The sequence below is a fragment of the Lycorma delicatula genome, chromosome 1, assembly GCF_047948215.1.
Source record: "Lycorma delicatula isolate Av1 chromosome 1, ASM4794821v1, whole genome shotgun sequence".
Lineage (NCBI taxonomy): Eukaryota > Metazoa > Arthropoda > Insecta > Hemiptera > Fulgoridae > Lycorma > Lycorma delicatula.
In genome coordinates, this window is record NC_134455.1 from 162641382 (window position 1) to 162657000 (window position 15619).

General features: G+C 28.3%; 1 protein-coding gene across 7 annotated transcripts in view; it reads right to left on the bottom strand.

The window, feature by feature from the left end:
* Positions 1-1267: 1267 nt before the first annotated feature.
* Positions 1268-15619, bottom strand: part of LOC142324946 (uncharacterized) — a 113201-nt gene continuing 98849 nt past the window's right edge. For 3 of the 7 annotated variants that reach the window (XM_075366195.1, XM_075366187.1, XM_075366140.1), the window contains 3 exons: positions 13246-13303; positions 6773-6846; positions 1268-5051 (listed from right to left, as the gene is read on the bottom strand). In XM_075366195.1, the coding sequence (XP_075222310.1) occupies positions 1428-4961 (3534 nt within the window). In that variant the 5' untranslated portion in view covers positions 4962-5051; positions 6773-6846; positions 13246-13303 and the 3' untranslated portion in view covers positions 1268-1427. Of the gene's footprint in view, positions 5052-6768; positions 6847-13195; positions 13304-15619 lie in introns of all 7 variants that reach the window. The other 4 variants (XM_075366159.1, XM_075366149.1, XM_075366179.1 and 1 more) reach the window with 4 other exon arrangements.

Consider the following 15619-nt stretch of genomic DNA (forward strand, 5'->3'; position numbering starts at 1 on the left):
TATGGGTGGTTTTATTGCATCATTCAGTCTCCTGGTAGATTTGAGTTGGATGAACTGTCATATCTGCACCAGTATCAATTGATACTATTTAGTATCAATCATTTGATACTAAATAGTATCAAATGATTGATTTTATTGCACTCTTAACATTAGATATACTGTTAATTTTCTGTACCATAATGATGAATAGAGATTTTAGTTCTTCCAATTTCTAAAACAAAATAAGTTCAAAAAGTAACATATTTTTAAATATATTAGAAATAATCTACCTAGTGTTTAAAAATATTTAAAAAAAATTAATTCATGAGCCTCTTCAACCATTACTGGTCAAGAAAAACCAATCATAATGTTAAAATAAACATATGATTTCATTCCATTATTACATCATAATTTTTTTTTTATATTTATAGACACAAACATTGTAATAATGGAACCCTTTTTTATGACTACATAAATATTAATCTGTATTATTACATTTTACTAAAATTATATTACCAAAAAAATGCAATTCCCCATACAATGTTTTTAAATTTGTCCAATCCATTGTTTGATATTAAAGGAAGGACTTCTTTTCACGTGTGTCTGGTTTGAGTTTTTGAATTTCAAACATAAATTTTCATCTTCTATTACACAATGTTCTCTTAATATTTAACTTACAGTTATTTCTTACTTTTTTCAATTTCGTCTCTGAATTTCATTCTTATTTATTTCAAAGTAATTTTTATCAGTAATTGTAGCAATCCATTCAGTATTCCTAAGATTTTTATTTTCTTTTCCAATTTAGGTTGTTAAGTGAAAGGATCTAGCTACTATCTTAAAATTATTGGAAAGAGTACCTATTCTATGGGTGTTTCTGGGCTATATATAGTAACTGATTGAAGCAGAAGATAAGTCAAATCAATATTGAGTTGACCAAATGTTCACATAAAAAAAAATAAATTTAATACTGCAAAAAGACTATTTTAAGAAAAATAAATTTCTTTCTATGTTTTTTTTTTTCATTTAAATCCTCCTTCTTGGATTTCATAATAATAATAATAATAATAATAATAGATATTTAAAAATGTTTTATACATTTGATAAATCATAAGAGATGTGTGCATATAATATATTAAATCTTCTTTTTTTGTTTGAATATAGTTCAAACAAATGGAAGTATTTGGTAAAAAACATGTAATGAGGATAAGGAAAACAGCAGGCCTACAAATTTACAATTAGAATACGCTTGGAAGGGGATGGAACTTGAAATCAGGAAAAGAAAGCACAATCAGGTCAAAAATATGTTTTAACATTTTACTGTAAAAAAACTCTAGGGTTTAAAAGCCTTTCCTTAAATAAAAAACATACATAAATGGGTGTTTGATAGAACTTGGTAATAGGTTTTATAATATGAAACACACCAGGATTCAATAGATGAAATTTTTCAATTATAGTCCATATCTATTAATGGCAGTTTTCACCACTGGACTACTGAAATCACTTAATTTTTCAAAAATTGCACATTGTTTACTGTAAGAAATAAAATATTTGTTTTTGAAGAATAATTCTGTTGCAATTAAATATGAGTGAACAGTTTTAACTTCCATAATTCCTTCTAAAAATTGTACACAAACATCTTCCTTCTTCCTGTTATAGCTTAATAGTAAACACAGTGTATCATAAAGGGAAACTGCAATCATTAGAGTTAATTCTTCATCAAATATTGCAATTAATGAATCGAGAGTCTCTCCAACAATTTTTCCAAAATGAGTCAAATTTTCTGCTTCTTCAAATCTTTCAATCCAGATTAGAGATAAGAAACCCATTGGATCATCAACAGGCTGCATGACTTGATCAAAACTTTCCTTTAAAATTTTTGTTAATTGTGGATAGTTGTAACCTTTAGCTACTTGGATTGTATAATCTATAATTAAATTATGCATTAGTTTCCTTGCAGGATAAGACATTAAATTTTTAGGATCAGTCTTGTTGAAATTAGATTTGACAAAATGAACAAGATATTCAGTGAAGAAGGATAATCTGTGTGCTAGACTCTTGTTTTTTAAATACACATGAAAAATAAAGTCTGATTTCAGTTCAGTAATACCTGAGGCTAAACCTGCTTCAAAGAAGTGTTTTTTCAACAAATCCAGCTGAAACTCTTCTGGTAAAATTTCATCAAATGTGCTATCTATGTTAGATAAAATCCTCTTTATTAACTCTTTTGACTTTGGATAACTGGGTGGATCTTCAAGATGTTCAAATTTAGTGATTGCTTGTTTTATATAAGGAACAACATATTCATCACAAACACCCATCAAAATTGTTAAATTATTGAGAGCATCTTCTTCATCCACAGTCTCATCCTGAAAACAAGCCTGCATCAGATTCCATGTTTGTTCATTAGGAGTTTCAATAAAAATTTGTTTTATTATTGGTAACAAAGTTCTTCGTATTGATCTATGTCTCTCAGAATTCCAGGAGTGCAAAAGAAAAGAACATTTTTGATCTAATGGTATCAGTAAACAAACTAGTCGAAATCCATGCTTTTTTACTGAGACACGCTGTTCCATTAAATATTCTGCAAAATTTATTACTTTATTTACAGAAGATTTTCTTGCGACAGAATCCATAACCTTTACTACTTCTGGGAAGTAATCACCAGAACAAAGGTTCTTAAAAATATTAAATGAAACAGGAGGATTGCATTTCTTGCTTCCTTTCAAACTATCACACACTATTTCATACTCTTCTCTACTGTCATCTTTATCAGTATCTATAATTGGTTTCTCTGGTAGCAGAGGATCAACTACTTTTTCAAATAATGGTCCTTCTAAAAGATACCCAAGAACAATTAAAGTTTTATATGTTTTATTTTTATGAAACAATTTTAATGAATGTTCTACAAAATTAATTGGAATATCTTTATACCAACGAACAGCTTTAATAAAATTCTTTGTTCCTCGATTATATATATGACAAATGACATCTTCCAAATATCTTTGCCAATTTTTTAATATCCTCATATAGTCTTTCTTCAGGATCATTATAATTTCTGCATCATAGACAATAATATTTGTACAATCATTATTTATGACCAAGAAATTGTACAACACAAAATCAAGTTTTCTCAGTGTATTCTTTAGAGTGACTGCTTGATTTTCACTCTTCAAAACTGATTCAATATTCCTCATTAGCCACGGATTATCCTTTATATCAATTTGACTTACACTATTATTTTTTTTATTTCTATAATTAAAATCACAAATACTAGAAATCAACTGTTCTAAAGCATTTTCCTTATGTTTATTCCATATCTTATTATCATCAGGATACAAGATTCTTAGCATATCTAAGAATTTCTCCAAGCATAATCTTTCATGATTAGGATATGATTTTAATATAGTCCAACCATGAAGTTGCTTTGCAAAATAACACTTTATGTAAAGTGTTATGTTCTCTTCAACTGGTAAATTATGGTCAATAGAATAATGTATAGAATCTTCTATAATGATTGAAATGCATGAAAAATATGACTTAACTTCTAATCTCTTGATAAAGTCATTTAACACTTTCCAGTGAGTTTCACCCAACTTAACCAGATCATATAATTCAGAAAGTTTTTGCAAAACTTGGCAAAAGAATTGTTTCGATTCATTCTTATGTCTCTGAACAAAGTACTCAAGTACGTCTAATAGTGCTGCATTGTCATTATTTACCTTACAAACAAAAATCATTTCTTCAAGTAAATTAGCACGTTCCCATTCACCAGAACACTTCGAAATCTGAATTTTTATTTCAGGAATGACCTCTTCAACAGACAAATAACATTTCCATGAATTCTCACAATCAGAAAATTGGCAACAATCCTCTGCAAGTTTTAATCGAGCTTGCTTAATGCGGTCATCAGTTGGAAGTAAAAACAGAAATTTGTCTGTTATTTTATCAGGATGATTGTATAGGTCATCCCCATAAATCTCACTGAAAATTGATCTAATTAAATGTACTTTTGATTCAGTCGGATAATACTCGAGCAGATTTAGAATTTTATTAACATTAAAGTCTTGTATTTCTTTAGGAAATATTCCACGAATAATTACTTCAAAATCTTCTGATTTTAATTGTATTGTAACTGTTTCTAGATCCAAAATATCCAGATATACATCTGGTTTAAGTTTTAACTCTCTAGTTCCTTTCCTAAGAAACAGTTTTGTTTTCTTTTTACTAAGTCTTAAGTCATCCTTATAAAAATCAAGTCTTTCATGAAAATGTTCTGTTTCACAAAAGTTCAGAAATTCACTAAAATGATTTTTGATAAGCAATGGAAGGAAAGCTGCATAGTCTTGTATTCTGACATCATGTAATTTCCGAGACCTGCTATTTTTTTCACATTTGCTCAACTTTAAATATTCTAACACAACATATGGGTGATTAGTATACAACTTCGTAACAAAATCTCTAGATAAAATTATTCTGTGCTTAATAATTTGTTCATACATAAATTCTTCACTGCATGCTATTAAAAGTGGTAAAGCAGACTTTACACCATAAGTTCTAGTGACTCCCAAAAAAAATTCTTGTCCAAGTTTAGTGTTTTTACCAGTTAGATCTGCTGCAACTTTTTTTATGACTTTTGTGCGAATCTTGAGAGGTGCATTTGATAATATTGCTTGATAGAAGAAGTCAAACTGTAAAAGAGGGCTGAATTCATCTTCAAATAAATCACTAATGAACAATAACCGTTGAATGACAAAACTATCCTCAGAGTTCAATGCTTTAATTATAAGTTCAGTTTTTCTCAATTTCTTTGCAACTTCTGCAGTAACAAGAAGGTTAAGAGCATCAGGAATTGATTCCCAACCTTTGCTTTTAACAGCTATTTCATCTGCTTTTTGACAAATGAATTTAAGTTTTTCTGCTTTTGTATTACCAGGTATCTGTTGAATAGCCTGAAGAATGGAATTCTGAAGATCCATTTTCATTAAGTGAAAATTTCATTAAGTTCTAGTTGCATGAAGTATTGTTTTTCATCACAGAAACTTTTTATTTTATTTTGATGACTCAAAACATTTCTAGAAGAAACAATAAAATAAATAAATAAAATATGCAAATTTTACTTCACTAATCTTAAAAATTATTTATAATAATTAAAAAATAAAATCTGATGAGACACCACATGACTTTCTTGTATGCTTATTAAATTACATATATACATTTTTTGCTTCACTTCATTCAAACTTATTTCATTTGAAAGTGAGATGCGATCCTTCTATTCTTTAATAAGAATATTTCACACCATTGCTGAAATATTAGTTTTTATTAACATCAAATATTTATACAATTTTTAATTCAACAATCTTACATGAAATATTATGACAGAGTAAAAGTCCCTTTATTGCTCATACTACTAGATCAGTATTATTTGTATCTTTGTAAGTTGCTGATTAACAAAAATTTCAGATTTCTGGTGTGTCATAAATAAAAGTTAATAATAATAAAACTATTCCATTTAGTGAACTCCTGTCTACTGGTTATAAATGCTAATTTCGACCTTACTGTGTAAAATATTGAGTTTTTATTATTGGATTATTTGGTGAATAATCAAAAATGAAAAAGAAACAATCGTATAATAAAAACATACCTTACATGAAGGATTATAACTCAGAAAAACGACAAGAAGATGAATTTGAAGAGGAAAAAGATGTTAAGAACAAGGGAAGAACAAAATAATTAAGAGAAAATGATAAATATAAAGAGGAAGAAAATGTTAAAACCAAAGAAAGAATAAAAAGATTAAGAGAGAATGATAAATATAAAGAGAAAGAAAATTAGAGAACATGTATACAAATTAAGATCAGAAGAATTATATCAAACCAAAGAGTGATTAAATGATTGGCAACAAAAAACGAATAAACGAAATGATGATCAACTCCGACTTACGGAGAATATTGTCCAACAATATCAGAATAGTAATGAACTAAAAGAAAAGAATTTTTTGCAATTTATTAAAGATCAAGAATGTATGCCTCAGTGTACATGTAGTTCTTGTGAGGTTTATTTTTCAGTCACTCTGTAGTTAACTTTAATATAGATAAAATTAAACATTAATTTCAGAATAATTAAACAAAATTAAACAGAAATTAAACTAGAAAATCCAAAAATAATACGATTGTAAATTATAATCTTCAATTAATATTAAATAATCAGATGTTTCACCAAATCTATTACATATACACATATATAATTATGCCTATTAAATTACATATACACATTTTTAAAAGTACATAATATTTTATTTCACTAATAACTTCTAATTTTTTTCATACTTTTTTTTATTGTTATTATTGAATAATTATTTACTGTAATTTTTTTTTACAATCACTGGTTAATAATTATTAATAAATCTTTATATTTAATTTAATAAAACTGTTTTTTAAAAGTTAAAAAATACAAAAGGAGATGAAGTCTGATTCAAATCGATGTGCCTTCCCCTTATAGATCCAAATATTTTATTAATTAAAATTTCATTTGACTACAATTCTGTAACCAATGAAAAAAATACCACTTACTATATATCATTGAAAAGCTCTCATTGGAGACTTATTACTGCAGTTAAGAAAAAGTCCAAAATCCAAATTGTTTTCGATTTTGAACTTTTTTGGATACTTTTAGTTCAGTCAATTGCAATCAAAAGGGGAGGTGTACAACTAGATGTTACAACAGTCTTAAATCCAAAATTTCAACATACTATGACTAATCATTTTTAAGTTATGTGAGATATTTACATACATACATACATACAGACGTCACGCCGAAACTAGTCAAAATGGATTCAGGGATGGTCAAAATGGATATTTCTGGTGTAATCTGAAAACCGAAATTTTTCTTCGTACAAGAAAGTAAAAATTGAAAATGTAATAATTTAAAATAATTACTATTTGGTTCTATTTACTGTGTGAGGACACAGTGGAACATTGTTTAAAAATGACAAAATTATAATCTGTTGGGGGATAATTATAAAATATAAAATAAAAATGATTTTAGGTAACAAATTTAGTAAACGACTTTAGAAATTGATTTCTACAGAGTGCTTCCTATGGTTCTGGAGATATTTTATTAGCTGATACAAGGTGATGAATATAACAAAGATTACTTCATTTAATTTTGTTTCTGCATTATACTTCATAATATAAAAAAAAATTTTTTTTTGCAAAAAACATAAATATGATTATTAATAACTCAAGAACGACAAAATGAAAGTGAATTAAGTTTTTTTGTCATTATTATTAAAAAGAATGCAACTGTTATCTAGGGAAATCATTGACCTTAAACACATTTGTTTTTTTTTTTTACAATTGTGAAGCTTCAGTCAAATGGTTTCATGTAAGATCTATTTAATGCCATTTGAAGAGAATGAATAAAGTGTGAAATTAAATATGGTCTTATCTACTTGTGTATAGGGACATACAAAACATCTAAATACAATACTTTGGCCTAAATTGGTGTTTAATGATAAAGCTGGTTTTGAAATATTAAGCAAATCTAAAAAACAATTACTTTAGTACTGCCAGATTGGAGCCAAAATTTAACATAATAAGAACTTATGTGGATGAATATTTTTTTCTAAGTTTCATGAGTTTTTAGTAATCTATTTTGGAAATACACAACAAAAACTGTAAAACAATTAAGATAATTATATCCTCATCTCTAAGTTCAACTGACTTAAAATTTCACAACTGTAAATACCTGAAATATCACCTGTAAATACTCAATTTCAAATTCCTATGATGCCCCCAAAAAGTAAAAATTTTAAAATAATAGTAAATATCCAATCGTTTTTCTCATTTAAGTTAAAAATTTAATGGTATTAATGCCATATGTAGAAATATTTGAGCAAACATCAAGATTTATTGTTTAGGCAACCTGGATATATTTATCAAAATACAAACCATCATACATACACTCATCCTTCTGGAGTTTTCATTGATTTCTTATGTTTTTTCAGTTGCAGGATTATGAAACATTGAGATTTGCAAAAATCCCCACACTTAAATTTTACCAATCACCATAATTTTCTTGGAAAGTAAAAGCAAGATAGAAATCAATAATCTAGAATGCCTTAAACTGGAATTAATACCTTTCCTTTTTTTGTAGTAAAGCCACAAATCACATATTGTGCTTTGGTATAGTTGAGGAAGCCAATTAATCCATAAGAAGGAGAGTCCCCAAAATCTGTAAAAGATGATCTATATGTGCACCTATGGAAATTTCTGAAGCATTCCTAATATTGTTAATAATAGCCTCTTGTTAATAATAAAAGGTCTACTACTGTTTGATTGTGAAATTTTATGGGATTAATACTTTGCTTACTTTCTCACCCCATAATAAAGCAGAAGAGCTGAACTAGAAGACATCTCAATTCCCCCCCGAGGGGAAAAGATCCCGCCTCGTAGCGTGTCAGGTCGCTACACCACCCCTTCCGTTCCTTGCCAGCAATGGCTTTAATGGAGGACATCTTCTTGCCCTCAAACTGATCACATTCCACAGTGTTCAGCCCGGCCACATGAGATACCACCAATGCAGATAGGGACATCTACATCAGTAATCCACCACGAGAGATAGTATTGAGTTCTGCCTTCCGAAGAAGACAGCTGTCACCTAACGCTACCACATTGCCCTCAGGAACTAAGCTAAAAGCCTACTCGCGGAAGAGAGAAGACGCCGTGCCTGCCACTTTAAGCCCAAAAACTACTACTACACTCTAGTGCGTAGATGCATCAAGTATGCCACAACAGCATCTCAATCTGCAAAATTCAGTCACCCGCTGAACTAGAAGACACCTGATGGACTGGCTGAGAAAGAAGTCTTTTTGATTTATCGACATAGTGCCTATGTATGAGCTGCGGTGAATAAATTTGATTGAAGCCGAAACAACAATTTTTAAGTGGCTCTTCAATGAGCACACTAGAAATTAGTGTAAATATCAAAATCTGTGGAAGATGCTAACTCACAAAACTTTCTTTCTTTATCTGTTTAGCCTCTGGAACCACCGCAAGGTATTACTACATCAAAAGATGAATGAGGATGACATGTATGAATGTAAATGAAGTGTAGACTTGTACAGTCTCACAAACCTAGATGGTAACAACCTGATTTAGTTAGAACCTATGAAAGTATCATCCAGAATGTTTATACAGTAACATACCAATAGCAGATAATGTTGCTTGGTGTTTAAACACTAATTAATAACTTTAGTATTTACCCTATGATTTTATTTTGACTCTCACAAGATATTCACAATTTATTTCAGAATAATCTGTTTTTCAGCAATAAATGCATTGTAAGAAATTTATATTAGTTTGTAATAGATAAAAGTGATAAGTTTTAGTGTATTTCTGTTGAAAAAAAAAATCGTACTTACTTAGGGTGATGATATAGATGAAATACAAACGGCAACATTAATTATAAGCACTGATTTAGTACAGCACATAGGTACCCTACACAAAAAATATTTAACGAAATACAGAATATTTCCTATTTTATTGGTAAACACTTACCGAACTGTTTGATTTAAAACTCACTACAGTATGTACTGTATTAGAAAACGGTATTACATGTTAAATAAATAAATAAATCGTACTCGGTAACCGCCTTAAAAAGTCAAGAAAACAGCATTACAGTACTACGTAAACTAAAACTAAAATTACAGTAAAGGAAATTTACAAAACTAACCTACGGTATTTTGGGTTGCATTTACAAATATTTTGTAATTTTTCCTTGTCTCGCTCTTGTTTTTAAATCCGTGTGAAATTCTGAGTATTCTTACATGGCATCTTCAATTTTGCACTTAAAGATTAAGGCTCTATTGAAAGATAGATCAGCATCTATAAAAAACTGGATAAGATCATCGAATAGTTTAATGCCTTTAAACATACTCTACCTGCACCATTAAATCGTTTATTATTTTTAATTTTTAATGTCACTACATAGTGTAATGTACGCGAATACGGAAAATTTTAGCCGCAAATATAGAAAAGACATCGCAAAATAGTGCACCGCGAATAACGAAATCGCGAATATGGGAAGCGCAAATTTCACTGTATTTACTTTTTTTAACCTCCGGGACCACCGTTAGGTATTGCTTCAGAGGATGAGATGAATGACAATTTTTTGTAGCGTGTGAAATGCCATGCTTGACCGGGATTCGAACCCAGGACTTTCGGATAAAAGTCTGAGGCGCTACTACTCGCACCACGGAGGCCGGCACTGTATTATATACTTTTGAAAATGTCCAATATCACTTCTAGGGATATAAATATAAAACATCACATCTGTAAACGTATTAAAAGAGGAATATGCTTAATTTAAATGAGGAAATTTATTGTTAATTAGGGATTTATTTTTCTCAATTTCATTATGAATCTCATTTTATTTTTTGTTATTTTATTAACATTAGTGTACATTTTTCTTTCTTTTTTATTTATTTATTATTATTACTTTTTTTTTTATGAAACAACGGACATCAACAGCTATAGTCATTAGCATGGTTGAAATTGGTAGCTTTTGAAAAGATATCATGTCTAAACAAAATTTGAACCCGGAACCTCCGCACGAAATGCCGAGATCTACCTACTCAGCCACTGAGATCGGATTTTTATTATTTAATTTTTTAATAGTTAAAAGTTTAAAATCCTCTAAAAAGAATTTGAAATTCTTCAGTTTAACTGCATTAAATGTTGTAATTTTATGTGGAAGTTAAAATTATGCAAATATTTAAAACAGTAAATATTATTTAATCTCTAAATTATAATTTTTGCTGGTATCTCACTTTACTAAATATTAGGAAGTGTGATGTAGAAAATTAGGAGGTAGGGAAAATATTCTAATATTGTTCTGGAATTGCCTTACACAATTGTCAACTCCATGATCTATATAAACAAATGCAGTAATATTTTAATTAAATATGTCAGTGAAAATTATTAGTTATTGAAGAGTGTTTTTACAGATTCAGTAGGGATAATTAATACGATTTGAAGGACATGATTTAGGGATACCTATTTTACAGATTCTCATTCTTAAGCTTATTATTCTCACTCTTTATACAAAAATTATTACTACCTAAATTTAAGCACAATATCAACCCTGCAGTGGTCTGTAGTTCTCTCAAATGCTTGTAGTTCAGTTTTGACCAAATTGATGTAGGACTTGCCTTTCAAATCAGGAGCATAGCCACAGGTTAAAGGTGAAACGAATAAAGAAACGACAGAACGAATGGAAGAACCTACACCTTCCCTTATATTAACTTTTAATCTTCCGGTAATTGACCGGAATTTTGATCTTAGGTCATCCAGCTGAACAGCAAAAGGTGTTCTTCAAGATTAAGTAAGATTTTACTGAAAGTAATCTGATTGTCCTCACTTAGAACAGCATGATTAGTAATACTGAAATAACTTATTTAAAATGTTCACAGTTTTAATTTATTCTTTTTTTTTTTAAATAATTTTCTTTTCATCTTTAACTGCTACAATTTCTTTTCATCTTTACAGGTTGTTTTCCTTTTTGTGGAAAAGACTGGAATAAATATGATAGCTACTTCTTAAATATAGTGGGCATAGCACAATTTCGTAACTTTCATCACGCTATTTCACTAGTCAAAATTCTTGCCTTATAATTAATGACTAAATCTTCTGTAGTCATTATAAATTTCATAAAATGGATTTCATAAATATTAATGAATATATACCTATGAATTGAATGAGCCCATCTTTCTCATAATGCTGTATCTAATAAAAATCTCAAAATTGATTTACTACTTTCTTATTTTTCAGACAGCAATCTGATCTAAATGAGTGCGTACAATTCTTGTGTAGGAACACTTTTGAAGACAATTGCTATAAATGTTAAATGGTGTATAATTTTTTTTTTTAATCTGCTTTGCAATTTAAACTTAGATTAAGTATCTGTGAATTTAGGATGCACTAAAAGTATATGATTTTTCTTGTTAATTTTGCTTGCAGATGCTGCAGAGAAATCTGCACAATTAATTAAAGTGGCAACAGTGTGACTGGACTGTTCTATGATTTATTTTTATTTTATTTGTACTTATGTTTTTTTTTTTTTTTTTTTTTTTTTTTTTTTTTTAGACTAACCACGTTACTGGCAACAGTGGTTAGGTAGTGTTCAACACAATTAAGCTGATGATGTAATTTTTTATATTACTGAATAAAATTAATTATATCATATTTATTAAGAACAGAATTTGTATGTTTAAAATCAAACAATTCAAATAAAAGATTTTCTGACAGGATTATCACAGTTATAGTAATTAATAAAGATAAATTATTGTACTGTTTGAATAGTTGAAAATTATCATTACAACATATATGGATACGCCATTAAAATTATATAATGAATTTAAATTTAATATTTCATTCATATTGGAATCAAAACTATTGAAGATTTGATAAAGGATAACAATAAACTAAGGAAAATGTTCAGTTATAGAATAAAATACTAGAAGCCAACAGCAGAAGAAATAATTTAATATTTTATGGCACAGTCAAAGGCTAAATTTGCCAATGGTACATTTAAAACATATAATTTTTGTAATATCTGGAGTTTTTTACTAAACTATAGATACTTGATGTTTGTTGTTTAATTACACAGATTAACACAATCTGTTTTTTAATCCTGAAAATAAATCTGCATCCCAATTTTTCTATCACCATTCATTTTTGAAAAATCCCAAGATTCAGTGTTAAGGGGAAATAGGGAGATAGCAGCCTGGCAAGAAGCTACTTACTGTTAACTGATGTAGTGAAGAAAATTTTATAAAAATTCATTTACTGATATGATATAATTCATTTAACTATATAATGTGAAGATGGATAATATATAATAGATTACATAGATATATAATAGATGATAATATATAATCTAATTCCAGAGTATTTAAATTTGATTCGATATTAATCTAGCTGCATTATCTCATTTTTTTATCGAGATTATAACAGCAAATCAATGAATAACAGTATCATGAATGTTACTAAAACAGTCAAATATTCACTATTAAGGGTAAACGAAACTACATTTAGTACTATGTTAAAAGTATTTGTTTTTAAAGTAATGAATTTATGCTTTGCTGTTTATTGTAGTATATAAAAAATAGAATCTGAACAGAATTAGTTATTAAATAAATACTGGAAGATTTAACTACCTCTGCTTTCCTTGATTTTTCTTTTTAATATAACTGCTTAATAAAATTACCTTATGTGCAGCTTATGTGAAACAGCTCTTACTTCTCAATACTGTATGGCTCAAAAACCTGCAAAAAATTTACAGTCGTAGAAAGAGTTAATGATATTAAAAACAAGTTTATAAAACTTATAATTTACAGAAACATATAAAAATTAACCAGTTATGGATTAAACAGCGTAACAAAATTACCAGTAATTAATTAAATGTTACAATATATGTCAATAATGTTTAACCTATGGTCAACAAATCTCCAGAGGATTCTCATGCTTTTATACTTGAAATTGAAACCAAGAATGAACAGTAAAAAAAAAGAAAGAACAAACATATCTGGTACTTTTTGGTAAGAAACTTAACAGTTTAAAAAAAATCCTTTCTTTCATTAAAAAATAATTTTTTTTAATGAAAAAAAGGATTTTTTTTTCATTTGCGTTAAACTCACTTCTCAGTGAGTTTAACACAAAACTTGATTGTATAACGTTGCTCATAATTAGTATCACTCATTTTTGTAACCCAGAACAAAAACTTATTTCACGAAAAGTTTGTTTACATCTCACATGACAACAATAGACTAAAAATATTAATACCTAATATAAATCAGCTGTTCATATAATTATATGTTGACTAATAACTTTATAGTGTTGCCAGATTGGCTGCCAAAAAAAAAAAATAGTCTCATTACTTTATTTACAGATTTCATTCTTTAATATGTAAAACTATGATGTGATATTGTGTATTTTGTGTGTAAAGCTAACGAAACATGATGTGGATAATTTTCATTCCCTGCTGATGCTGATGTTTGATGTTTTCCCTGACATTGATGTGGCAAAACATGCAGGAGAAAATATTCCTATGATAAATATATAGTAGGACAATAGCAAAAATTATATATGTGCTTTTGGTAAAAAATAAAATATAAATAAATATATATAGGAATTTTAATGGGCTGTATATATATCAGTGGCTGAAGAGTAATTTACATTCCCCTCTACCTTTTTTTTATAATTGAAATAACTGAATGTGATCTGCGGCATTCTTCCTTGTACTGAGGGGCTACTTCAATGAATGTGTATTTCACTCGATTAATTTTTGGGCAGTGTGGGTGGAGGAACAACTCAAACATTTTGAATGGTACCAGTGGTCATTTAATATATCACTTTAAAGAACTCAATAAGACGAGAAAAATTATACAATTAAAACTAAATTCTTTCACCCAATCCAGTATGGCTGCCAACATTGTGTTTCAGATAGCTAGAACTACAGTTATATATGCTACCCTTTAATTCTTTTGTTATTTGAGGTATCCCAAAACTTTCTTTGGAAATTTTCTCCGATAAGTGATGCTAACTTAATAAGCACAAATTTAGAGTATTAGGCCTTCAGGTGGGGCAATAGGCATGGGTAGCTTGATAATTTTAAGTAGGAAATATGGTCATGTGATAGATTGTTTTAAAGGTCTTTGCGAGACAAGCAAAACAGTATCAAAAAAATTAAATTCTGATTACTTAAACCAAAATGGCAATCTCAAATTTTTCTCAAATCAAATGGCAATCTCACATCTTAATTAAAATTTGAAAAAGTGAATTAAAAATTTTCAAATGCTAATTTTAATTAAACGTACAGTCTTGAATTTAAAAATAATTAAATAATAATTAATTTACTCATTTTTAACAATCAAATTTTAGTTCATAAGAAACTTTTAAGAAAGTAATTTTTATTTAATAAGTTGGCAATGACAACAACTGATCAACAATTAAACAAAGGTAAGTTACATTTTTCAAAATTTATATTCATTGTTAATTTTGTGAAGTAGCTAACAGATGTTGAATTAAAAGATGTTGCATTAGTGTTAATTTTGGATGAAGTTTTATGTTTTTTTTATTAGTAAACGTAAAACAGTTTACAAAAGGAAAAAAGATAAAAGAAACAAAATTAAAAAAAAATTTAATTTAAATTAAAAAAGTTTAACCTGATAATATACAGAAAAGCTTCAGGTATGAATAATGTTTTTTTCAACTTAAGAAAGAATAGAAATAGAATTTTTATTTGAAGAAATAAAACCACACAATGGAACAGCTAATGACTTTGATGCACGGCATCCTAATCATACAATTTCCAGGAAACACAAATCACAAAATTTCAACGCACTGGTAGCATTTTAATGATGAAAAGCCTGGCCAACCCTGTACAGATGAAGTTATTGAAGAAGGAATATTAGCAGAAATCTCTGTTAATAATCAACAACTGGCAAGGATGACTGCACAAAATAATAATTTATCAAGGAAGTCAGTGCAAAAAATATTAAAAAGCATAAATACCATCCATACAAGATTCAATTAGTATAAGAACTTAGTGAAGATAATTTTGATAAAAGTGTTGGTCAGTG